The sequence below is a fragment of the Octopus bimaculoides genome, chromosome 4 (genome assembly GCF_001194135.2).
Source record: "Octopus bimaculoides isolate UCB-OBI-ISO-001 chromosome 4, ASM119413v2, whole genome shotgun sequence".
NCBI lineage: Eukaryota > Metazoa > Mollusca > Cephalopoda > Octopoda > Octopodidae > Octopus > Octopus bimaculoides.
In genome coordinates this window covers 126,218,334-126,244,484 of record NC_068984.1, presented here as the reverse complement: position 1 = coordinate 126,244,484, position 26,151 = coordinate 126,218,334, and the positions used below count along the sequence as shown (strand labels likewise).

Sequence of the window (26,151 nt, the reverse complement as noted above, 5' to 3'; positions counted from 1 at the left end):
CGGAACCATGTGGTTGGTAAGCAAGCTACTTACCACACAGCCACTCCTGCGCCTATAGTGAAAGAACACAATGGTCATAGCAAAGTTTGAACTGATTAAATGCTCAGTAGTCCAACATATTAGGTTTCTCAGCCACAGCAAATCATCATCATCATCATCATCGTTTAACGTCCGCTTTCCATGCTAGCATGGGTTGGACGATTTGACTGAGGACTGGTGAAACCAGATGGCTACACCAGGCTCCAATTTGATTCAGCAGAGTTTCTACAGCTGGATGCCCTTCCTAACGCCAACCACTCAGAGAGTGTAGTGAGTGCTTTTACGTGTCACCCGCATGAAGGCCAGTCAGGCAGTACTGGCAATGGCCACAATCAAAATGGTGTATTTTATGTGCCACCCGCACAAGAGCCAGTCCAGGGGCATTGGCAACGATCTCGCTTGGACTAACTGATATTAAAAATAAAGTTAAATACCAGAACTTGAAAAAGTAAACGATAGTCTGAGATGGCAAATATCAGTTCCATAAAGTTTAAAATATGGATAATGTTCTTCTGTACTGTGAAGAGAGAAGAGAATCAGATTTCAGGTAAGGACTTTCTTTGGAGAGAAAAAAAAAATTCTCCTCTCATATGACACCAATATAATCCAGCTTTTTAATGAAAGAGAGAGAGCTGGGGAAGTGTGTCATTTAAAATTAGTTCTCAGTGAAATCAGTGAATAGATTGGGAAGGCACAAAAGAAAGGGTCGGATGCATTGTAAGAACATTAGACACAACGAAACAAAAGAGCACAAATCAAAAGAAATACAACAGAAAATGGTTCTGATTGGAAGAAAAAAATTGTAAAAGGCTTTAATAAAGCAGCAGAAAGAGAATTTCAAACATAAAAGAAATATACATATATATATATATTATATATACATACATACATATAATTAAAAAAATACAAATAAAAAATAAAAAGAAAAAGAAAAAAATCTCTAGGATCTTTTGTAGCCAACTGTATGTTCAGTAGTAGCATGACTATCATTCTGGCCAGAAGAGATGAGAGAGGGGTCAGGGAATAACAAAGGTGGTAGTAATAGGAGTAGTAGTAGTAGTAGTAGCAGCAGCAGTAGCAGTGATACTCTTGTGACAGTATTTGATCTTGGCACTGTAGAGACCACCTGACTACACATCATTTTTTTTCTGTCTGCTCAGTGCTCTACCAGTTTCTCAAAAGGTTAGCAAGGCTGTTGACAACCAAGCAAAAGCAGGGAAAGTTTAGTAGCTAGGTCCAGGTGCACACCATTTGTGATCATGAGGCAACCACTTCTGCTGCCAGGTCACTGGAGACAAAGATCAAGGCCCATACTAGCAGAATTGAAAAATGAATCCCAACTATTTAGCCTAGAATACAATATACAGTACTAAACCACAGTCAGCCCCCACACTCAAGCAGCAGTTGACATTAGATGGTTTACACAATCTTGGAGAGCAAAACTGTCCAGGATACTTAAAACATAGGTTGTGCTGTTGTTTCTATAAAAAAAACTGGTAAAATAAGAATGTTTTACTGTTCAGCCACACAAGTACTATGTTTACTTAGCCTTGTTACATACTTAAATTAAAGGGAAAATGTTACAAGGATTGATATTTTATTCCTTAGTTTTTTTTGCAGACCAAGTTTTTAAACATATTTGGTGCAACATTAATGATTCACTTTTGACAAAAAACAAAAAAAACAAGGCCAAATTTAGGTGGGGAGGAGATGCAGTGGAGTAAATTCAAGTGACTGACGATTAACACACTGACCATTAACTGACCCTATCACCTCCCCAAAGCCTCCAATATACCACCACTATTACTGCTGTTCAGACAAAACTCCCTACCATCTGTCTGAGGCGAAACAACCCAGTTGCCCCTTCCAGCTAAGACCAAATTTAGTGATGTTGGTGTATCACATATGAACCAAACAGCATTGCTGGGTCTGCCCAAGTTTCTAGCTGATGGGTTAAGTGAATAATCCTGGCTTCACTGGAGATGATGGTTTAACCAAGTTGTAATATACATAACAAGGCTAAGTGAAATGTGACACCAAGAACAAAAAGCCATTCTAATACTGCCAAGGCTGCATTTCAATATTTTCCTCAGATATTCTCTCCTTACATAAAAGGAACCAACAGTTGAAATAAGAGGTTAACAGAACATTTATGGAGGAAAGTTCTAAAAGATGTGTTCGAAACAACTGAAGAATGATGAGTGTTGCAGGAGGTTAAGGCAGGCTCACTTTAGCTGATTGTTGATTATGATGTGTAGCAGAATGGAAGTGAAGGTTACACAGTTTGAATAAAGAGTCTCATTTAGAAACAGATGCAATCGGTTGAGAAATTCATTAAAAACACAAAAACAAAGACATTACAATTGAAGAATTTTTTTTTTTTTTACCATAAATATGAAGCATCAGTTTTTTTGGAAAGGGAGGGAATGGTTTGAGACATTCATGCCTTTTTTTTTTCTCAAGCAATGAAAACAAAGCAGATTCAAACAAGGAACCAAAACCAAGGACTTGTTTTAATGACAACTGACTCCTGTGGCTTAGTGCCTGTTAATAATAAGAATAATGATTTGGTTTTATTTATGTGTACATGAGCTTAAAGCTCCAAAATTGTAGCGGATGGGTTATTTTCAACTCAATCAGGAAAAGTTGATCCCAGTGTGATTTGGATTCCAAACATAAAGGGATGGAATTAAATACTATTTAGGTATTTTATCCGATACGCTATTTTTCTGTCACTCTACTGCCCTTAATAATAATGATGGTGATGATGACAATGAAATGATGATAATGAAAATAATTAATAGAAAATTCTTTTAATCAGGCACACAGCTGTTTCTGTGAATGGAGCAAGCACAGTTGATTGAATCAATTTCAATGTATAACTGGTAATTTACTTTATTGACACTATGCAAACCTTGAAAAAATGAAAGGCAAAGTCAGCCCAGGAGGGAAAGGGTCTGGTCTCACCACATTGTACACAATGCAAAAGAAACTGCAGGGAAGCAACAAACTGAAAGGAATGAAGGTGTAGAAAGAAGAAGGATTTCCTTGAAATGGACGGACAACTATTAGTTGAAGGAGAGTATGGAAACTGGCCAGTTATAGAATTTGTAAATATTCTCAGTTAGATGAATGTTAGTGAATAAGATGAAGGTGATATGGAGTGATAGCAGAATAGCAGTGCCAGGTGTTTATGTTAAGAGAGTTACTAGCACACCTGAAGTTAGGTCTCTCATGTAATGAGCAACTATAGTTATGTGAGTGTGTGTGTGTGTGTGTGTGTGTGTGTGTGTGTGTGTGTGTGTGTGTGTGTGTGTGTGTGTGTGTGTGTGTGTGTGTGTGTGTGTGTAAAAGAGGATGAGGGGAAAATACAGAAATAAATATGTCACTGTTGGCAGAACAGGAAAAGGATGCTTATATGAAGACGTCGGTTAAATGGAACTGTTTGGTTAATGATTAACACCACAGTATAGTTGTGTCATATGATAGAAACAGCACAGAGTTGTGTCACACAGGAGAACAACAGTACAGGACTGTGATACATTAGGTACAGTAGTCATACCAAATTGCAGAGAAGTGTACTACCATCATAATACAGGAGTGTGTGTCACAGACCCACAAGAAGTATTACACCACCAACCAACACCATACACAATGTAGAAAAATACAAATAACTAATTGCAAAATAATTCGTTTCATACAGCTACACACACACACATATTTACATCTACAGACACACACACACACACACCAAAATACAAATGGTGTGATGGTATTGTTTCTCGGAACTAGCTCTACTAATAGGCAGAGTAACAGAGGTGAAAGTGTTTTACACTTTAAAAAGGTAAGACGACAGAGGTGGCATGAAGTAATACAGTGTATGGGGGAGCAGAAAAAGAGTTCGAAACTAAAAGAATGAAACATTTTCATACAGAACATTTTTGGTAATAGTTTTAGCAAAACCTCACTGAAACAAACTGGACACAGAAAAGGAGCATACAAGAAATTGTGACACTCAATTGTGTTTCCAACTTGTAAACATCTCCAAACTTATTCCTACGCACTGTAACTGTGATTTGACCAGTGAAATAACTGGGAAGCTAAATGAATTGATTCATTCAAAGCCCTATTAATTAAATGATGCAACCCAGTTTAGTTGTGGTAGGCTTGGTCCAATTAGGCTAGCTATAAGTAGGGTAAGATGACAGCTATGTTGTGGCAGACCTAATTCAAACAACACAAAACCTATGTGAAGGCAAAGTTAGTAACAACAATAATAACATATGATAAATAAACACACACACACACGCGCGCGCACAAGGAAAAAATAAAACAGACAAAAAGCAAGGTCCTTTTTTTTGTTTGACTGGAAGTTAAATTAGCTTAAAATAAATGGGTTATAGAATAAAAATACAGCAGCATCTAGAATAGGGGGAAGGAACAAGGATTAAATGAGGGAGTGAGTGAAATGGTGAACATCAAAATGTTCATGTTTCAATATGAGGTAGGTGGTGAGTGGTTGGTAGAATATGTTGGTGTAAGATGTGGTAAGGCAGGACAATAATGAACACACCAAAACACTCTGATAGGAGGGAGGATGTATGTAAATATTACATACACACACACACACACATATATATATATACATATATAAATATATATATATATGTATATATATATTGAGAGAGACAGAGAGAACAATACATTAATGTCTGTACAAGCACACACATGCACACCACTGCAACATATAGATGTAATACACTGCATATACAAGTCCTCTTATATAGCAATATATATATATATATATGACAAACACACATTCATAGAGTTGCTGGGCAGCAATATATACAACAGGTGTACACTCACACACACATACAAACACAGAGAGAGAGGTAGACAGACAGATATACGCACACACACAAAGCTATGGAAACTGACATGAAGTAATAGCCAATAGTTGGTAATGATGATGATAATAGTGGTGATGATATTATGACAATATTATAACATGTTTTAGACAGTAATAAAAGTCACATGGTAGTAGAGTGTATGTAGAGTCCATGAAATGTCAATGGGTATAAGATAGAGGAGAAAAAAGGGAAGGGGTTGTTGGAGAGAAAGAAAGGCACTGGAAAGCATTGGTGTGACCTATGTCATCTGTAGACTGTATCGTTGTATGGGCTGCTGACACACTGAATGTGTTCTGCTGTGTGAAGATGGTTTCATAGCTTTAACGGCAACTCGAGATGATGGGAAACGGTCATGGTACATGTCCAGCCGGAGGTACTTCACTGTCACTAGACGTCCTGTGCAGAAAGAAAGAAAGAAAGAGAGAGAGAGAGAGTTGAAGACATGCTTAGTAAACATTGAAATATCTGTCTCAATGTATTATAGTAACATCATTGGTTACATTCACAATCTGAGGTAGACATCACTGTCTACTGTCACCTCGTACTGGAGACATCACCATCTATTTTCACCTCGTACTGGAGATATCACTGTCTACTGTCACCTCTTACTTCATGCTGGAGACATCACCGTCTACTGTCACCTCGTGCTGGAGACATCACTGTCTACTGTCACCTCTCACTTCATGCTGGAGACATCACCATCTACTGTCACCTTGTGCTGGAGACATCACCATGTACTGTCACCTCTTGCTGGAGATATCACCATCTACTGTCACCTCGTACTGGAGACATCACCGTCTACTGTCACCTCGTACTGGAGACATCACCGTCTACTGTCACCTAATGCTGGAGATATCACTGTCTACTGTCACCTTGTGCAGGAGACATCACTGTACTGTCACCTCACTGTTTACTGTCACCATGTGTTGGAGACATCACTGTCTACTGTCACCTCGTGTTGGAGACATCACTGTCTACTGTCACCTCGTGTTGGAGACATCACTGTCAACTGTTACTCTAGCAGAGACATATATAAAGATGTACTTACTATCAAACCACCATCCATGGAGAGATCTGTACACATGACCTGCAGTTTCGCAATTGTCACATTTGATGTAGACACATCCCTGAAGTGGATAACAAACAAAAACATTTTATAGCAGTTATGGTTGAGGAGTGTGCATGTGTAGTGAATGGCAAAATTGTATGCTTGCGTGCAGTGGTGGTGATGTGATGATAATGGTAAAGATTATATGTGTAACTAGTTTTTAATGTGTTTAACCAGAATAGATATTTTGTTGTGTAAGATATCTTTTTACAATGGTAGTTAAATTTGAAACAAAAAAAAAAAAAAATGAAATTTAGTTTACCTCTTTAGAAGATTTATCGACATGAATGTGAAGAATTCCATTGATATTTTTACATTTTTCTAAAATTGCATCTTCTATATGTACATCCCAGTCATCACCTTCTTCACTGAAAACAGAGAGGAAAAGAGACATGAGTGAGAAGCGCCAAAATGTCTCGTTACATTATGAAGGTAATAAGGTCCCTTTGTGTTCCTTTATTCTAGCCCCACTACTGTGCACTTTTACCCAATAGCCTACAGCAAAAAGAACACAATATTAAGATGATGTATGCAGAAGAGATGAAAACATGAAGCCAGAGGTCGGGACACTGCTACATGCAAATATGATTTAACTTCAGTGGAAACATGCAGTCGAGTTCAAAAGACTAGACAGTTGTGATTAAGAAGTTTGCTTCCCAACCATGTAGCTTTGGATTTTGTTTCACTGTGCAAGTATCATCTACTACAAGCCCAGGGGCAGTAAAAGCTTAACAAGTAGATTTGATAGATGGAAACTAAATGAAGCTTCTCTGTGCGTGAGTTTGTTTACACTTGCATTTCTCTGAAAATTTCCAACTACAAGTGAATATGATGTTAATTAAAGCATATGAAATAAGGGAGACTTTGCTTGGAAGGAAGGTAAGGGTTAGCACCAGGAAGAGCATCCAGAAGCAATACCTTAATAATATATCTGTGTAGCCCATGTTAGCATGGAATAATGAATGTAAAAATGAAACAAAGGCAGTTTCTTTCACTTATGTCAAGAGAAATGCTAACCATCTGTTTTGCATTTGGTAGAAATAGCAATCAAATTTCGTTCAAACTATACCATATTGTCTTAAAAGATTTGAAAGACACATTGGATAGTTATAGATACATTTTGCTTAATATTGAGTGTGTATCCCAGTTTTAGAATAAAGACCCTGTATCCCTGCATGTCATAAGAGGTGACTAATAGGGTATCTTCTGGCTGTAAAACACTGCCTCAGAAAACTGGCTCAAGTCATGCCAGTATGGTAAAATGCAAGTAAAATGATGATGATGGTCACAGTTGGAACCTCTATCATTATAAGACAGCTCAATTAGAGATCACCCGAGGTTAAATAGCAACTAAATACTATTGAGTTTATGATGGAATGTAGTTACTTGGGCAATGTTAGCTGAAGTGATTAACAATAATAATAATTCTTTCACTTATCGGCACAAAGCCTCAAATTTTGAGGGGTGAAGTGGATAAGTTTTTGGCATTGACCCTGAACTTGACTGGAACTTATTTTATTGACCCCTGAAAGGATAAAAGATAAAGTTGACCTCCATTGAATCTGAACTCAACATAAAACTGGAAAAAATGCTGCTAAGCATTTTGTCCTTTCTACTATAGGCACAAGGCCTGAAATTTTGGGAGAGGGGACTAGTCGATTACATTGATCCCAGTGTTTTACTAGTACTTAATTTACTTGAAAGGCAAAGTCGACCTTGGTGGAATTTGAACTCAGAACGTAGCGACAGGCAAAATACTGCTAAGCATTTCATCCGGCACACTAACGATTCTGCCAGCTTGCTGTCTTAATAATAATGATAAATGAAATTATACTCGAGAAAAAAGGTGTAATTGTCCAACCTATGCCAACATACAAAAGACAGTGATCATGACAAAGAGGGAAAGAGTAAGTTACACTGCAGGGTGAAGAAACTGTACACTGTACTTACACATCTGCTTTAAACATGTTACGCACTTTCAGACATGGTGTAGGGCTGTACGGAGGTGAATTGTTGCTGATATCATCGTGTTCTCCAAATGCTACGAAGAGAAAGAGAACACACATGAATACAAATATTTTTTAAGACATCAAAACAAATCTCAAAAAACAAAACAAACAAAAGAAACTGTAAAATGGTAAATAGTTAAAGAGTAAAGAACTATCAAACTGAAAATGACTTATGGGCATTCCAGCAGCACCTACTGGATATTCTAGGGTTTAATGCACTGCAGTTCCCTGTTGTCTGCCTCAGATAGATTACAAAACCAAAAATATACCACCAGATCTGATCCCTATACTTCACAAAGGAGACACAGAAACGTTAGTCTCATTAAAAACAACTGCAGCAGATTAGAACTAATGTTGTAGCTGTTTTGTTGTAAGTCAACTCCTATCAGACAATCTAATCATCAAAGACTTTCCAGTTATAATCATTCTGTTTTTTTTTTTAGACATAATGTATCTAGGACAGCATTGTATAATGCTTCATCAGAGCAATTTTGGTAAGATGACAAGATGTGATTTGAAGGAGATTTAGCTGTAATTTCTAGCAGGTCAAGTCACTGCATAAAGACACCCTCTTTAGATAGCTCGATAATTCATTACTTTTATCTACTCAGTTATAGCTCTCTCACATACATACGCACATAAAAACTAATCAAAACATCTTTTTACCTTGACCTTGCCAAATTTTACCTCCATTATTCAGGTTCTGAAATGAAGAAGGCATAAGACATGAGAATTCTAATAACTTTACATTAGAAAAGAGATAAACAATATTTAGCTATTATATTTACTAATATACAGGAGTTGGACAAAATAATGGAAACACCTAGCATCATAATTTTGAAATATCTATAAAACCTTCAAAAGCTTGTTTACTTTTATGTCTTTTGATTTATTACTAGTGTTGCTTAATATGTTTTGTTAAAATTGCTGTTTCTTTTCAGATATCATCAGAAAAAGATAATTAAAATTCATTAAAATGACAGATCTATTGGACTTTCAAAGAGGTCAAATTGTTAGTGCTCATATGGCAGGTGCTAGTGTAATGAAAACAGCCAAAATGTTTGGTGTATCAAGAAGTACTGTCTCGAAAGTAATGACAGCCTTTGAGAAAGGGAAAAACCTCCTCGTCAAAATTATTAGAAAGGATCACAAAAGTACAGCTCTCAAAATTACTGCAAGGCTTATGACCACCTCAAGAACCCAGTTCCCACAAAAACTGTTTGCCGAGAGCTGCACAAAGCCAGATGTCACAGGAGGGCTGTAATCAGAAAACCACTACTTTGGTCCCTAGAGCAGTGGAAGAATGTTATTTTCTTGGACGAGTCAGCCTTTACCTTATTTCCGACCACCGGCCGAGTATACGTGTGGAGACAGCCGAAAGAAGCATTTGACCCAGACTGCTTCATTCCAACTGTTAAACATGGAGGAGGATCTGTGATGATCTAGGGGGCTACATCTTGGAAATTTGCCAGCCCAATGGTTTCTCTTCATGGCAGAATTAATAGTCAAGACTATTTAAGCATTTTATCTGATCAAATTCATCCTATGGTTGTGGAACTGTTTCCGAAGGGAAACACAATCTTTCAGGATGATAATGCACCAATTCACACAGCTAAAGTTGTTACTGAATGAGAATATGTTGAGGCACAGTCTTTCAACAACACGATGCCCATCCCGTTGCCAATCCCCCACCACCTGTTTCCAAGAGAGGCAATAGTCTCCCTATCTATTGAACAACTCCTCATATTTTATGTGGGGAACTGGAAACAAATCAACACCATTTTGTTTACAATGATTGTGTAACATGTCAAAACATGCTAGTAAGCCTGGATAAGTTTTTGTAACAGACTGCAAGACAATGAAATCAAGAGGGAAACCATTGTTTACAAAGCAGTGAACACAAAGGAAAACACACAAACACATGTGATGGGCTTCTTCAGTTTTTGCCTACAAAATCTACTCACAAGGCTTTGGTTGACTTGGGGCTATAGTAGAAAACACTTGCCCAAGGTGTCACACAATGGAACTAAACTCGAGACTACATGGTTGGGAAGCAAAATTCTCAACCGTAGCCATGTAAGAAGAAAATTGAGATTTGACTGTTATTTCTAGCAGATCGAGGAACAAACAGAAGATCCCTTGATAGCTCACTAAGACAGATCACTCATTTAGGTGTGAAATAAATGAATTGCTATCACTGCCCAGTCTTAAGAACATTGGAGAACCTGCCATAGGCAGGGACAGCTTTTAAAAGATCTATTTCATCTTCAGTAAGGATTAAACAGACCAGCTGTAGCCCCCCTAACTTCTACAAGTTTTATCACTCATTCCACATTTTCCTGTGAGGAAAGATTTGTCATAAAGCTGCTAAAAGAGCAGCACCAATTTCACCGTTTCAACATACAGGCATTCAACATTCAGTTATAAAAGTTTCTCAGATAAAAAAAAACTCACCAAGGATTGAGTCATGTGAGGAGAATTAGTACAGCAGACCTGTTCAATAGATGTAATTAAAAAAGAATTAGATGAGTACTAAATCAATGTAACTGCACAAAAATAACTGATGTCTGAAGGTTCTAACACCCAAAACAAGCCTCAAACTTTACATTTAATAAGGTACGGAACTTCGTACACAGATTACTAGTCTAGCAGTACATAAAAAATGCAAAAAGTAGGGTAGTGGTGATAAAACTGCTGTGAAATTGATTAAACCAGTTAGAGCTATGTTATAGCTAGAGACAAAAAGAAAGAAATCTAAATTCCCTCAAATAGCAGCTTAACCCTTTAGCATTTAAACTGGTCATATCCATCTCAGATAAGCTATGTTTTATGTTTGAACCGGCCAAATCCAGCTTATCAAATCTACCTTAGAATGTCATTTGGAAAATAAACAATCACAGCATCAAAATCTCGAAGCTATGATATAATGCAGGATTCATTTGAAACAATGTGAATAGATAAGCATTACATTTGACATAATAATGTGAATGCTCAATGGTTAATGAAGATGACTATAAATAACTATAGAGGTGGATACTGTTATTGTGGAAGACATGACTATACGTTAACTCAATTCCAACACTCCATGTAAATAGACTGAAACCATTATCTGCTTGATGAAAACCTCCTTGTATATAGTATTGTTTTTCACTTTCTCCTTCCATTCGAGTACTTGTAATAGATTTTTGCAGCTGCAGGAACTACCTATCCTAAAAGTGTGTATGTAATGCGGTAACTTTTTCTTTGATGCACTTGTTTATTTGTTTATACGCCCCTCACCTCCCTCAATATCCAAGCTGTTTTCACAACAATATGGGTTGGAGCTAGAAATAGAAGTATTCAATGTGATAGGGAGATGCTTGATTTGATGATGATAGCAACTTTTAAAATTTAGTTGTTTGTTATATACACCAACAATAATATATAAACATAGTGGAGAACATTCATTATGCCAAGGTAGTTACAAATGAAACATTAAGATTACTTGATAATAATAATAATCCTTTCAAGGATTATTATTATAATCCTTGAAATAATAATTTCAAGGATTTTATTGAAACAAGACCTGAAATTTGGGGGAGGAGGATAGTCGATTACATTGACCCCAAACCTCAGCTAGGACTTATTTTATTGACCCCAAAAGGATGAAAGGCAAAATAGACCTCAGGTGAATTTGAACTCAGAATGTGAAGATGGACAAAATACTGCCAAGCATTTTGCATGGTGTGCAAACGATTTTGCCAGCTCGCCACCTTAATAATCCTTTCTACTATAGGCACAAGGCCTGAAATTTGTGAGGGGTGGGTAAGTCAATCACATCAACCCCAGTGTTTCATTGGTACTTAATTTATTGATTTCGAAAGGATGAAAGGCAAAGTGGACCTCGGCAGAATTTGAATCCAAAATGTGATGACGGCCGAAATACCGCTAAGCATTTTGCCCAGCATGCTGACGATTCTGCTGGCTCATCGCCTCCCAACCTTAATAATAATAGACAAGACGAAGAGCATGATGCGATTGCAATAGATATTTTATTAGTTGATAATTCGACAGCAAGCCTGTCTTTGCCAAGTTCAAAATGGAAAGTGATAAAAATTCAGATTTATAGATATACAAATTTAAAATGAGATCAACATCAGTCTTCAAGTTCAACACCAGTCTTCATGTTTCAATTTCTCAACCGGTGAAAAGAAAAAGAAAGAAAAAAGGTGAAGAATATTTAATCAAACAGTTTTGTGTAAACTTGATGAAATTCTCCTGTCATTTTATTCTTTCCTCCAGGACATGATGTTAATCTGCAAACATATTTCTACTCATGCATTTTGAGTATTGAAAGTGCAACAGATTCAGAATATTTTCTGAGAGTATGCACTTTCAAGTCTTTTTCAAAATTGCAGCAATTTGATGCAAAATGTTTGGCAAGTTCTCTTGAACTACTGTTAGTGTGCCTGATGTCATATTTGTGCCCATTAAATCTTTTGTTTAATTGTTCTGTTGTACAACAAACATAAATCAAGTTGTGCTTCATGCATTCTGCTGCATACACCAAATGGGAATCTCTATATGTCTTAACTTCTGTATAAATCATAACATTTCTGTTATGATTTCTGATGGAATTCACTTGACTCATGTTGTTGCACACTGAACAGGGCTTATCTCTCTGGCGGCTGTTTTTCAAGGTACAGCATGCAGATACTCCAATGTTAGTTTTCTTGGAGTAGAGATTAAATGTTCTATTATAATTTTATTCTGTCTAAAGGCTACAGTAGAAGTCTGAGGAAATATTTGTTTGAAATGAGGATATTTTTCTACAACATACTGGTAACTTTCATGCAACACTTTTGAAATGCCAGTGAAATTTCGGCGCCAGTAAATCACTTAAGGAATTCTGTGATATACTGTATTGTTTTTGCTAAAATTATGCGTGAATTTGGTTTGACTTTCTCTGCTAATTTTAGCTATGTCATTTGCATTCTTTAATCATGATTCACTGTAACTGCATTTGACATAATGGTGTACAAAAGCATTTGGATGTTTCCAGTAATCCCCTATGTCAGTACAAATTGGTTTTATCCACAGAAATTGGGATTTCGGATTTGACCAAATTATACGATGTGGATGATCGGAGCAGTGATGGAGATAAATGTGGGATGATGTGGGTTTGCAAAATAACCCTATCACTATTCTACCTCTAGAAAACTTAACTTTTGTGTCTAAAAATTCAACGCTAGTTTTTGAAAAAACTAGATGTAAATTTTATGTTGGACTTAAAGCCATAATTTTTAGCATAACAGTCACAAAAATGCAAGAAGTTAATTAGACTATTCTGTGATCCTTCCCAGACAAAAAAGACGTCATCAATGAACCGCAACCAGAATATTGGTTCATGATCATGTAAGGATTTGAATGTCTTCAGTAACTGTCTCGAATTTCATCATGAAGACATTAACAAAATTAACTGCCATGGGTGTACCTCTGGTGCTAAAATTTTTGTCCAAACTTCATCGTATTACTTTGTAACACAAACCTCAATAACCTACAGAGAAAATTTAATGGACTATTTTTGTTTGACCATTTTCCGAAGGCATTCATACATGCTTCTACCCGTTCATCATGGTCAATATTTTTTATATTAGCACAAGAGCTGAAATTTTGGGAGACAAGCAATTTGATTACCTAAAGCACTGTGTGCATCTGGTACTTATTCCATTGATCATGAAAGGATGAAAGGCAAAATCAACCTCAGTGGAATTTAAGAATACAAAGACAGACAAAATAGCACAAAGCATAAGACTTGAGGGGAAGGTCTTAGTCTATACCACTGATCCCAATACTTCATTTTACCAATTCTAAAGGGAAGAAAGTCTAAGTGGACCTTGGTAGGGGTTGAACTCAGAACATAAAGAACAAATACTATGACACTAATAATTCTGCTAATCTACTGCACATCATTATTATCCTCACCTTTTAACAACCATATTTCCATGCTGGCATGGGTTGCACAAATGATAATAACAACAATTAGGATTATTTCAGTCTGAAGAAAATTACTAATTCACTTACTGGTAACCATCGCCATACATCAAATTCTTCTCCTTCAATCATTCGAGTTTCATGTCGGATTCGAGATTCATTCTCTTCAATAAATTTGGCAGCTTTCTTCCAGATTGGTAGCAATTGTTTCCTAAAATGAAATGAAAGTAGTACCAGTTAAGCACCTTGGAAATTTGAGGTGAAAAAGAATAGAGAGAGAGAACAGACATAGAAACAGTGCTGACTAATTCATGATAGAGAATAATCTAATTGTTTCAGAGGAATCTTAAGCAATGTATCATCAACAGCTTTGAAACTATCAGGATAGAGTTAAGTGATTGACAGTGACATTCATTATAACTATCCATTAGATCTGTCACATGATAGGATTTGCTGAAGGTTGATGTTTGAAGAGAGCAAGTGAAGAGATAGGTCAAAATCTTGCTCAAATGGTCCTTTTTAGCAAAGTTTCTACAGCTGGATGCCCTGCCCAACATCAACCACTTTACAGAATGCATTGGGTGCAAAGATGCCTCCATGGCAAAACATGTGGATTAGTGAGGTCACCAAATACTTGCAAAATAAAACCCTCAGCTGAGTGGGATATAATACTGAAGGATATAAAAATATGATAGAGGGATGGGAACAGATGTCTTGCTGAAGAGGTGAATACATGGCTTCCCTAGCTGGAAAAAGAGAGAGTACAAGGGAAATATGAGAGAGAGAGAGAGAGAGAGTGAGAGAGAGAGGAGAGAATAGACTACAATTAAATATGTATTCTTAAAAGACAATCTAAAATCAATTAATATTAAAATAGAATTAATTCTGTTTCTAAGAAAAAGTCAAAAACAGAAGGTAAACAATGTGTTAGTAAAATACCTTTTTGACGGTTGTAATAATTTGTCACGGACATGTTGTACAGCTAGGTAAGGCTCCTCATCATGTCGAGACATTGCTTCACATTCAGACTTTAGTGTATCTGAAATGAAATATGTGTAGCTAAGAAGTTAGCAATGCAATTATGTAGTTCTGTTTTCAATCTCATTGTGTTATACCTTAAACAGATGTGGTTTCTATTGTAGCTATAGGTTGACCAATGCCTTAGAAACTGTACAACTATGGACAACCATGCTTGTGTTCATGCTTACTAGTGTAAACTGATGTGCTGAATTGCATTCCTTGGTGTTAATCCTTTGGATAGCAATCCACCCAAGATCGTTCTTGGTTGTGATACAAATTTCCTCTTTTAAATAGTATATATTAAAACTTTCCATCAGAATTTCATGCTTATTCATTTTCCAAATACCAGCTTAATAATGACAAAGCTATTTTACCAAATTCAATTAAATTAACAAATACAGAGACTGTATTTCAACAGAAATATAATAACAAAGGAGTTAAAAGTATAATTTAGTGATTTGTTAAACTAAGTACCAGACTGAAATAAGTACTGGGGTCAATATGAATGCCTAAAATCCTTGAAAGCACTATCTCTGAATGGCTGCAGTCCAATGACTGAAATCAGTAAAAGAGTATAACAATTCACAGTTCTGGTTTGGATAATGAACTCCTGGGGCTACAGTTCAGTAGATTCCTTATTGGATATTTGGATAGCACTACTGATGATAAATAACCATTAAAATGATGAAAGAATGATCATATATTCAAGTGGTGGAAAACAAAGAATGTAGATAATGGTACACACATGCATACATACATACATACATATCTGTCTGTCTATATATATATAGTTTGAATTAACAGAAAACAAAAGACGAAGACAGGTGAAAGAACAACAAGCAAGAGCATTAGTTTGATGCTCGGGAAGAATGGAAAAGTCTTTGACATTTCAAGCCTACACTCTTTGACAGAATGGATTGAGAAAAAAAAAAAAAGGAGAGAGAAAAACTGTGTAGGGATTAACAGTTCAACATGATATATACACACACACACACACACAAACACATGTATTTTAACTGAAGAATTAAGTGACCTTTTCTACAAGTTCTACAAGTGCAGTAGTATTTCACTCAATTTCTCAGTTTCATGTCATTTGCACATTAATCACATTCACACTAACTACCACAGCTGTATAGATCAACACAGATCCAGTGATATACATTTGCATAATAGATCATATGATTTGGCTTATCTCATTACTCTTAATAGTGTCACTGGTTGTTACATAAGTGATGTTGATGGCATTGATAGTCTAAACCTAGTAATCAATGTTATCTATGCTGAAGACATCAACCACCATAATGGTTCTTTCCTCTCACGTGACTTTTAGGACTACATCATATAATCAAACTAACAAGTGTAGGAGACCTTTAATTTATGATAGTTGATCTCACTTATGTCTCACTTTCAGTGAACTGTCTTCACTTAGGTCTCCACTCTATGAGAGTTGATCTTGCTTAGATCTCAATCACAAGAATATTGAACTTGCTTAAAATATATTTATTTAGAAACTTCCTCTTGTACTACACCAACAACAATCACAAGATTTCAATCTATTTTATAATGACAACATTTCCATTTTAAGTGACATTTTCAATAAACATAGCAACTCAAATGTATAGGGAAAGGAAATGTAAGAATGTGACTGGAAATCCATTCCACTTGACAAGACCAACAAAACCATTTTGATGGTAACAGTGACAGTAACGATAGAGGAGGTGGTGAAGAATGTGCTGTTGTAGAATTAAAGCCTAATTATTTACTTACCAATTATTTTCTCAATCATTTCATAGATTTGCTGCTGTTCCTCTTCCTTCTTCTGGTGCTGCACCAAGCAAAAACGCAGCAATAAAATAAGCAAAACAACCCCTGACAAGGAAATCAAAACCAACTGTATATTAGTGACTGAGACAACAGTGAAAGGAAAAATATGATTAGACCTGAAGGTCTGAAAGGGATCAATGCCTAGATAATTAAACACATCTTTACTTCTAGTTTTAATCTGGAAGAGACCAATGAACAAGCCAGAAGTGTGACAACAGATAATGGCAAGGTGGATAAAAACAAACAAAAGACAAAACAAAAACATACACACGTACCTTCAGCATCACAATTACTCTTCTGTATCACAGTGCTAGTAAACTCACCTTTCACAGTTATTTGGTTTAACTTTGATCATTTCAGTCTTAACCATTTTCAGACCCTTTAAGTACGTATAAACTTATCCCTATTGTACATATTCAGTCCATCACAGGAAAAGGGATGAGTCACATGATTTTGACTCCCTCATCTCCTTAGCCCAATGAGATTAATGTGTCTGATGCTCACCCTTGAACATCCACAGGCAATAAATGCATGTGGAGGGAACCAGGTGTCTGGTTTGAATGTTTTTAACAGAGTAAACATAATTAAAGGAACACAAAGTAGGCAGAAGTATTAAATAAAGCAGTACATTAGATCTATCTATCTATATACATATATTTATATATGAGCATGAAACGCTTTGGTGTCACCTATGTGGCATTGTTGATTCAACACTGATATATTTAATACCAAATGCTTTAATGTTTTTTTCCCCATTCTCACCCTCCCCACTTCTCTGTGCATGAGGAGCGGGAAAATATTTGTCAATAATATTCAATAAATAAATTATAATCTCTGTCTTTCTTTCAGTAAATGAATATTTCTGTCTACATGTGTTTGTTTCCAGTACCAAAAACAGGCTGAATGTCCAGTCAGCTGTGCCAAATTGTTAGCATTCAAACAGTTGTGCCTTACTGTTTCATACTGATGTCTACAAACACACACATATAAACATTTCTCCAATTATTACAGATTTGATTAGTTCTTTTCCAAACTATCATCAAGCTCCAAATAAACAGATCTCAAAACTAATTTTGATCAGAGAATGAACTCTTGAGGAGATGTTCTGTGGAACATCAGAATTTTCAATGATATGAGAGAAAAATTAAATGTAGCAGAAGCGAAATGGCTAATGAGTAACTTGTGAACTGTTTTCCATGCCAACATAGCTTGGATGACTTGTGTAAATATGTACGATTATTGCAGGATCCTCTTCAACAGTAAAACAAGCTGAAACTGTTAAACAGGTAGACCAGGGAATGAAAGTAGACATATATTCCTTTGCCTAGGGCTAAAATACTCATGCCAGAGAGTCAATAAGGCTATTACAGATAATATACCCCATAAACATGCAGAAACAAGTCTGGACTGTTGCAGTTTCAAAAAGTCAAAGTCAAATATCCTTCATCTAGTACAAAAATGATCTCCCACAAACTGACTTAGCTGTTTGTAGTAATTCCCCAAGCAGAATAGAAATAAGAAGTGGCTCTATCTACTCACCTAGACATCCCAAAAGCAACTGGTATATAGTGTCAAAGATAGCTCTTCGAAGGCGACAAGTGAAACTCATATATGGAGTGTAACTCTCCACATAAGCCAGTTCTTCAACTCTTTCAGGAATGGTACCATTTACAGTCAATGGTCTGTAACGAAAGTTAATGAAATACGGAAGACATTATAATTGTCTGTTTATAGACTTCTGGTAGATTATCATGCAATTCAGATATGGCTGTATGGTTAAGAAGCTTGGTTTGCCCCCATTATACTGTAGCACCTTAGGCAAGTGTCTTCTACTATGGCCCCAAGTTGACCAATGCCTTGTGAGTGAATTTGGTAGAAGGAAACCTATTGTAAGTGTGTGGTGTGTGTATATATATATATATATATATATATATATATATATATACACACACACATATATAAGTAAAAGTAGAACGTTGGAATGCGTGCTCAACACTGTATTGGTGGATAAATAATTTATTTGTGAATTAAGGCTACCATTAGTTTCATGTTAAGAAGAGTGTGAAAATATCCAAGTATCTTAATAATTTTTCAAGCTGATCACATGGAGAAAGGTGTTCACCTCCATTTTGGAAAACAATATATATATGTGTGTATGTATGTATGTTGTGTGTGTGAGTGTATTAGTCTTCCCTACTGCCACCACTTGACAACTGGCATTGATTTGTTTGTCATTTTGATACAGTAATTCAACAGAAGAGTCCGACAGAATAAAAGTCAAACTTAAAAAATAGCACTGGGGTTGATTTGTTCAATTAAACCCTTCAGGGTGGTGCCCCAGTCATTAGACTGGGGCAAGTAAAAGGTAACTGACAATTGTTCTAACAGTTAGTAGCAATGACGATGATAATGGTAGCGGTGGTGATGGTGGTTTGGTGATGATAGTGATGTGGCAATGGCAGAAATGAGAAGAGGGGTTGTGGTGGTGAGATGGTAGTAGCAGCAACAATAGCAGAGGTTAGTGGTTCAAATGATGGTGATGCTTGCTGTAGTTGATGATAGTAGTAGCTGTGGTGGTTGAAGTAATAATAGTAGTAATACAACGATAAAAAGGTGAGGTGAGGTCAATCTCACAGATGAGAAGGTACACAAGACAAAAAGGGAGTCATTCATAACATTGCAGACCAGCCAAACTTAGGCTGATGTTAACCCCTTAACATTTAAACTGGCCCAAATATTCCACCTGTTTTGTGTGAGGATGGCCAGATCCAACCTACCCTACAATGGCATTCTAAAAATAAACAATCACTTCTTCAGAATCTCAAAGTTACAAAATAATACACAATTAATTTTACAAATCTACAATAATTAATAATGTTAGCTCTCATTGTCAATGATTACAAAAGCCATAACCTCCTTCTCAAAAGCCATTTGTTCACCTCCCACACAGACATGGTCCAATTCTATCAATTTGTCTGTCTAAACAATACTTGCAATAGAGAAATTAAATAGTGTATTTAGAAGTACCAGTCACCTACAGGCTCTCACTGTCACCATTCTCCTGGCCTTCTTCTCAATACAAATATCAGATACTCCTCATTGCTGCAAGTTAAAGCAATCTACCTTTTTAACCCTTTAGTGTTTAAACCGGCCATATCTGGCCCAAATATTCTACATGTTTCATATTCAAACGGGCGATATCTAACCTCTCACACCTAACCTACAATGACATTCTAAAAATGAACAATCACATCATTGAAACCTCAAAGCTATAAGATAATGCATGATTAATTCAAAACAATTTGAGTGAAAAAGTATTAAATTTAACAGAGTAATCTGAACACTAAAGGGTTAAACAACATAGTAAGTGATTTGCTTCCCAACCACATAGTTTGGGGTTCAGTGCCACTGCAAAAGCACCTTGGGCAAGAGTCTTCTACTATAGCCTTGGTCTGATCAAAACCTTGTGTGTGGATTTGGTAGATAGAAATTGAAAAGAGCCTGTAGTGTGTATGTGTATATAAGTATATAAACATGTATGTACGTACGTAAGTATGTATGTGTGTGGTGTATGTATGTTACCATCTCTTTGCCTTGAGGTCGAGTGATAGATGTGAGTGAGTGTCACCATCATGCAAACGGTGTCTGTCCTTCATTTCTAATCTTCCATAGAAACAGGAAGGGCATCCAGTCACAGAAAATCCACCTCAACAAAATTCAGTCTGACTCATGAGACCATGGAAAAATAGACATTAAATGATGGTGATATGTAATGCGCTGCTTAAATACTAGCACAATGTCAAGACATGTCCCTTCCAGGTTCTTTTTTACCTTACCATAACTTAAAAGGTCTTTGCTCTTCAAAGTCATGCCAACTATATTACCAGCCCGCAAACAACAGCCTTAGTATCATTAACCTCAAACACTTCAAACTGACAACACTTACCTGATACCCCAGTCTTCATTGCTGATAATCATCCACATAATTAACTGCTCAATTATCATCTTGATACGATAAAACAAAAGACAAAGAAAAAAATATTTTAGTGATACAATTACCAATCTCTCTCTCTCTCACTCTCTCACACACACACACACACACATACATACATACACACAGATTAATCAAATATAAAATAAGGCCATTGATATGATATCTTAAAAACAGAACAATGTGAGGGAGAACAAAGAATGATAATGATGATCAATATTTTGACATCTATTTTTACCTGTGGCGTACATAGGTTGGAGAGATCTTAAACACAAAACATTTGAGAAGGAAAGAAAAAGGGAAAAAGTAAAATAGAGAGAGGACATGAGTAAAAATGGTATTTGTGCTAGAATGAATTTTTTCACATTTGTTTCCAGGCTATTTCTATGGCCACAACACAAAATGGAGAATCTGGAAAGAACTACACATGGCACTAAAATATAGTTATTCTGATAGTACTGAACAGTATCAAACATAGCCCTTCAGTGATTGAACTAGCCATATCCAGCCTAAGTACTCTACCTGTTTTATATGCAAACTAGCCATTTCTGGCAGGTCACACCCACCCTACACTGTCATTCTAAAAATAAGCAATCGCATCACTGAAATGTCAAAGCTACAAGATAATGCATGATTAATTCAAAACAATGTGAATAAATAAGCATTATACTTGACAGAGTAATCTGATTGTTAAAGGATTACTGCTGAATGAGCAAATGAAATAAGAGAACAACAGGTTGTAAATTCTGTACTTTAAACTGACCAAAAAAACTTGTGTGTCTGGGGTCAAGTTATACTTTCTCCCATCTGATTTGTCACATGTGTTTCATAGTTAAGTCGAAAGTTTCGGCAAGAAACAGTCAGTTGTGAAAACTGCTAATAAACACAAACCAGTGAAAGAACTTAGAAGAAAAAGATTGGCATAGTAATAGAAACGATAGAGTGTCAGAGGAAATACCTGGTGATGTCTAGTTGCATCTCTCTACATTCTGTGTTCAAATCTTGTCACTGTAGATTTTGTTTTTCATACCACAAGGGTTAATAAATTAAGTATCATTAATGAAGTGAGGATCAATTCAAATCAAGTACTGATCTCAACTACAAATCAGTAAACTAGCACCAAAATTATAAATGAATATAACAGCCGGGTTTCCTTCAACAGAACTTGTACCACATGTTTTCAATTTTAAATTTGAAGACAGTGTGCTTCTTAATATACATACGAAAGAAAGGCCAAACACTGATATTATAGCTGCCACTATTTCTAATAATACAGTAGATATATTGTATCTAGTCACCATGGTGTCAGTTCAACAAGAGTTCTCTTAAATATCTAGTTGTTTGGGTCAGTCATAAGGAGCAGACCTATGACCAAAGTGGAACAACTCTAACTTTTTTTTCAGGCAGTGAGCATTCAAGACCACATAATTTTATGTTGCCTTTCTCTTTAAGATAGCAGAATGTGATTTGAGAAATATTTAGCTGCAACTTCTAGCAGGTTAACTAACTGCATAAGAGTTCCAAACTGGTTCAGTAACAACTGTTTAAGAGGAAGTGGACATTCAACACCGAAAACTACCACTGTCGATATGTAAACATCTAGCATGAGATGAATAGAAAAATTCATTTAAAACTATAGAAAATCTCAGGCTAAACAACTGATTTCCTAGTGTTAACAAAGGGTAGGTTTTGGCTGAAACACATTAACTTTCAGGCTGACACATATCTTAAAAAGCTCATCTTACATTGACTGATACATGAAATATTATACAGACAATCAGTGACACACACACACACAAAGTAGCAGTGGCAGCGTAGACAGATTTATGTGAGGTAGACAGTTGATATATCTATGTTAAATGTCTGCAGGATAGATCACACAAACCAATACTTACCGGTTCTTCTTCGACTTCAGCTGCAATTAATTGACTGACAACTTCTTTAGACATATTCTTACTGTTTCCATTTGAATTTTGACCACACAGGATATTTCCTGGAATATTATTATTATTATTATTATTATAAGTATTTATAGCATCAATGGTAACTGGCAATAATATGCTTTAGTCCTTCAAAAATCATTATAAATACTAAGCATCAGCCTTCAAGTAATTATCCTGGGACATTTGAAAGAGGTAGTATTTACTCTACTAAAGTGGTATTTTGTAAAATCCTGCATCCAAATATTTTTGGAAGAGGGAACTAGATAAGCTAAGAATACTGGATAATGATACAGTGGGTATGTCAGTAGTAGAGGATTATGTTAATAGCACAATAGGGTTTTATCAGAGGTTGGAAAGTACAACCACAATAGGGCTAACAGAGGTGCAGAAAGAGAAATCACAATAAATTTACAAGTGACACCCTTCTAAGTATAATCATAGCAATGTTATCAGTATATTTATATGAAGAAAAATATACTATCATAATATATATATACATGAATTTTAAAAAAAAATTGAAAATGTATCATTTGCATAAAAACATGTAAATTAAAAGGGAAGCAAGGTGAGCGAATCTTAAATTTCATAGAAGTGGAAGCATGCAACCTTCTGAAAGAAGTAAATGTCAGATGGGAAAAATCATTATAATAGAATTATTTTTGTTCTGAGAATGGCCATTGATCGTTACCAACGTCGCCTCTCTGGCACTTGTGCCAGTGGAACGTGAAAAGACATTTGAGCAAGATCGTTGCCGATGGGCTGGCTCCTGTGCAGGTGGCACGTAAAACACACCATTTCGAGCGTGGCCGTCGCCAGTTCCGCCTGACTGGCCCTCGTGCTGGTAGTACGTAAAACACCCACTACACTCTCGGAGTGGTTAGCGTTAGGAAGGGCATCTGGCTGTAGAAACTCTGACAAATCAGATTGGAGCCTGATGTCGCCTCCTGGTCCACCAGTCCTCAGTCAAATCATCCAACCCATGCTAGCATGGAAAGTGGACGTTAAACGATGATGATGATGATGATGATGATGATGATAATATAAATCTTATTCAAAATCTATCCCTTTAAACTAACTGCAAATTTTAGAAACACTTCTTTGTAATTCTTCATTAAAGTAATCACAAATGTGCTTAAAACAGAAATCCAAAGAAATTTTCAAATAAATAAATAAACAAATAGACTTATGTTGAGCATAATATTTCAAACCCCAACCACATTAAAAAAAAAAAAAAAAAAATTTTAATAAGGTTAAGGCAGCAAGCTGGCAGAATCATCAGCATGCCAGATGAAATGCTTAGCAGCATTTTGTCTATCTTGACATTCTGAGTTCAAATTCTGCCGAGGTCAATTTTGCCTTTCTACCTTTCAGGATCAATAAAATAAGTACCAGTTGAACGGTGGGATCAATGTATTCAACTTACCCACCTGCTGCAACTGCTGGCCTTGAACCAAAATTTTAAATCAATGAGGATAGCTGCGTGAAAAAGTGCCACACCCTAACAGTTGAGGGAACCCGTGGAAGAGGTAGGCCCAGGAAGACCTGGGCTGAGGTGGTGAGGCAAGACCTTCGTACATTGGGCCTCACCGAGGCGATGACTACTGACCGAGACCTTTGGAAATGTGCTGTGCGTGAGAAGACCCGGCAAGCCAAGTGAGATCGTTGCCAGTGCCCCTGGACTGGCTCTTGTGCGGGTGGCACATAAGATGCACCATTTTGAAAGTGGCCGTTGCCAGTACCACCTGACTGGCCTCCGTAGGATTTTCGAGCGAGAGCGTTGCCAGTGCCCCTGGACTGGCTTGTGCGGGTGGCACATAAAAGACACTATTTCGAGCGTGGCCGTTGCCAGTATCGCCTGACTGGCCTTCGTGCAGGTGACACGTAAAAGCACCTACTACACTCTCTGAGTGGTTGGCGTTAGGAAGGGCATCCAGCTGTAGAAACTCTGCCAAATTTAGATTGGAGCCTGGTGTTGCCATCCGGTTTCACCAGTCCTCAGTCAAGTCGTCCAACCCATGCTAGCATGGAAGGTGGACGTTAAACGATGATGATGATGATGATGATGATTTTGCTAAGGTTTTATGAATAATTAGATTTTACAAAATAATAGGTTTAGCAGTATGATTTTTTTAAAATGCAACCCCACCATATCAGATGACAATTAATTTCAATGTGGCTTTACAACACGAAAAAAATGTTCACCACTCATGGTCCATTTGTGTTCCCGTACTCTTCAGAAGTTGTGGCACACAAAATTTTACAATACAAACCAGTATCATACAATAATCTATTCACAGTTTTAAACATTAGGTGTAGTTTCAGGTACTCAACAATTTGGCTACATCATGATTCATAACACAACCAGATAATGTATTTCCTGAAGTTTCTGGACATGAAAGAGATGAGGTTTTTGGAACTTAAATGTGGAACATAAAGGCAGTTCTTAAAATTATGATGATGACTTTTCACTTAACATAGTGATACCCATTAATAAATATTAAGTGATGTCAACACAAGGAGACATGAACACACACACAGGCATGGCAGTGTAGTACAAAGCTTGCTTCCCAACCACATGGTTCCAGGTTCAGTCCTACTGTGTAGCACCTTGGGCTAGTGTCTTCTACTATAGCCTCGGGCCTTGTGAGTGGATCTGGTAGATGGAAATTGAAAGAAGCCCATTATATATATATATGTGTGTGTGCGTGTGCATATGTGTCTTTATGTCCCTATAACTTAGCGGTTCGACAAAAAGACCACTAGAATAAATACCAGGCTTAAGGAAAAAAAAAAAGTACTGGGGTCGATTCATTCAACTAAAAATTCAAGATAGTGTCCCAGCATGGCTGCAACCTATTGACTGAAACAAGTATAAAAAAAAAAGAGAGAGAGATATGCGGGCAGGCTTCTTTCGGTTTCCAGTTACAAAATCCACTTACAAAGTTTTGGCTGGTCCAGAGCTATAGTAGAAGACACATGTCCAAGGAGCCATGCAGCAGGACTGAACCAGGAATCATGGTTATAAAGAAAATTTCTTACCACTTAGCTATGTCTGTGCACATATATATGTATATACACATGTAGATGTAAGTATGTACATATATGTGTGTATACATGTATATATATTCTTTGTATTATTACATTATTGAACGCACACGTCCTATTTTACAAGTAAGTCTACTATTATTCTGACGTGACTATCTTTCTATCTATCTATCTGTCTATCTATCTATCTATCTTTCTATCTATTTATCTATCTGTCTTCCTCCATCTTTCTATCTATACCTCTGTGCTGGCCTCTACTTCACTGCTATACCCTTCTGTCCCTTCCTCC

At 36.5% G+C, this 26,151-nt stretch overlaps 1 protein-coding gene across 1 annotated transcript in view; it reads right to left on the bottom strand.

Annotated features, from left to right (window-relative positions):
* Positions 1–819: 819 nt before the first annotated feature.
* Positions 820–26,151, bottom strand: part of LOC106879669 (inner nuclear membrane protein Man1) — a 48,524-nt gene continuing 23,192 nt past the window's right edge. The window contains exons 4-15 of the mRNA XM_014929342.2: positions 22,770–22,867; positions 20,830–20,888; positions 18,423–18,565; positions 16,827–16,928; positions 14,979–15,078; positions 14,130–14,250; positions 10,521–10,559; positions 8,733–8,769; positions 8,008–8,098; positions 6,320–6,425; positions 5,998–6,076; positions 820–5,345 (exon numbers count right to left, since the gene is read on the bottom strand). Of these exons, the coding sequence (XP_014784828.2) occupies positions 5,188–5,345; positions 5,998–6,076; positions 6,320–6,425; positions 8,008–8,098; positions 8,733–8,769; positions 10,521–10,559; positions 14,130–14,250; positions 14,979–15,078; positions 16,827–16,928; positions 18,423–18,565; positions 20,830–20,888; positions 22,770–22,867 (1,133 nt within the window). The 3' untranslated portion in view covers positions 820–5,187. The remainder of the gene's footprint in view (positions 5,346–5,997; positions 6,077–6,319; positions 6,426–8,007; positions 8,099–8,732; positions 8,770–10,520; positions 10,560–14,129; positions 14,251–14,978; positions 15,079–16,826; positions 16,929–18,422; positions 18,566–20,829; positions 20,889–22,769; positions 22,868–26,151) is intronic.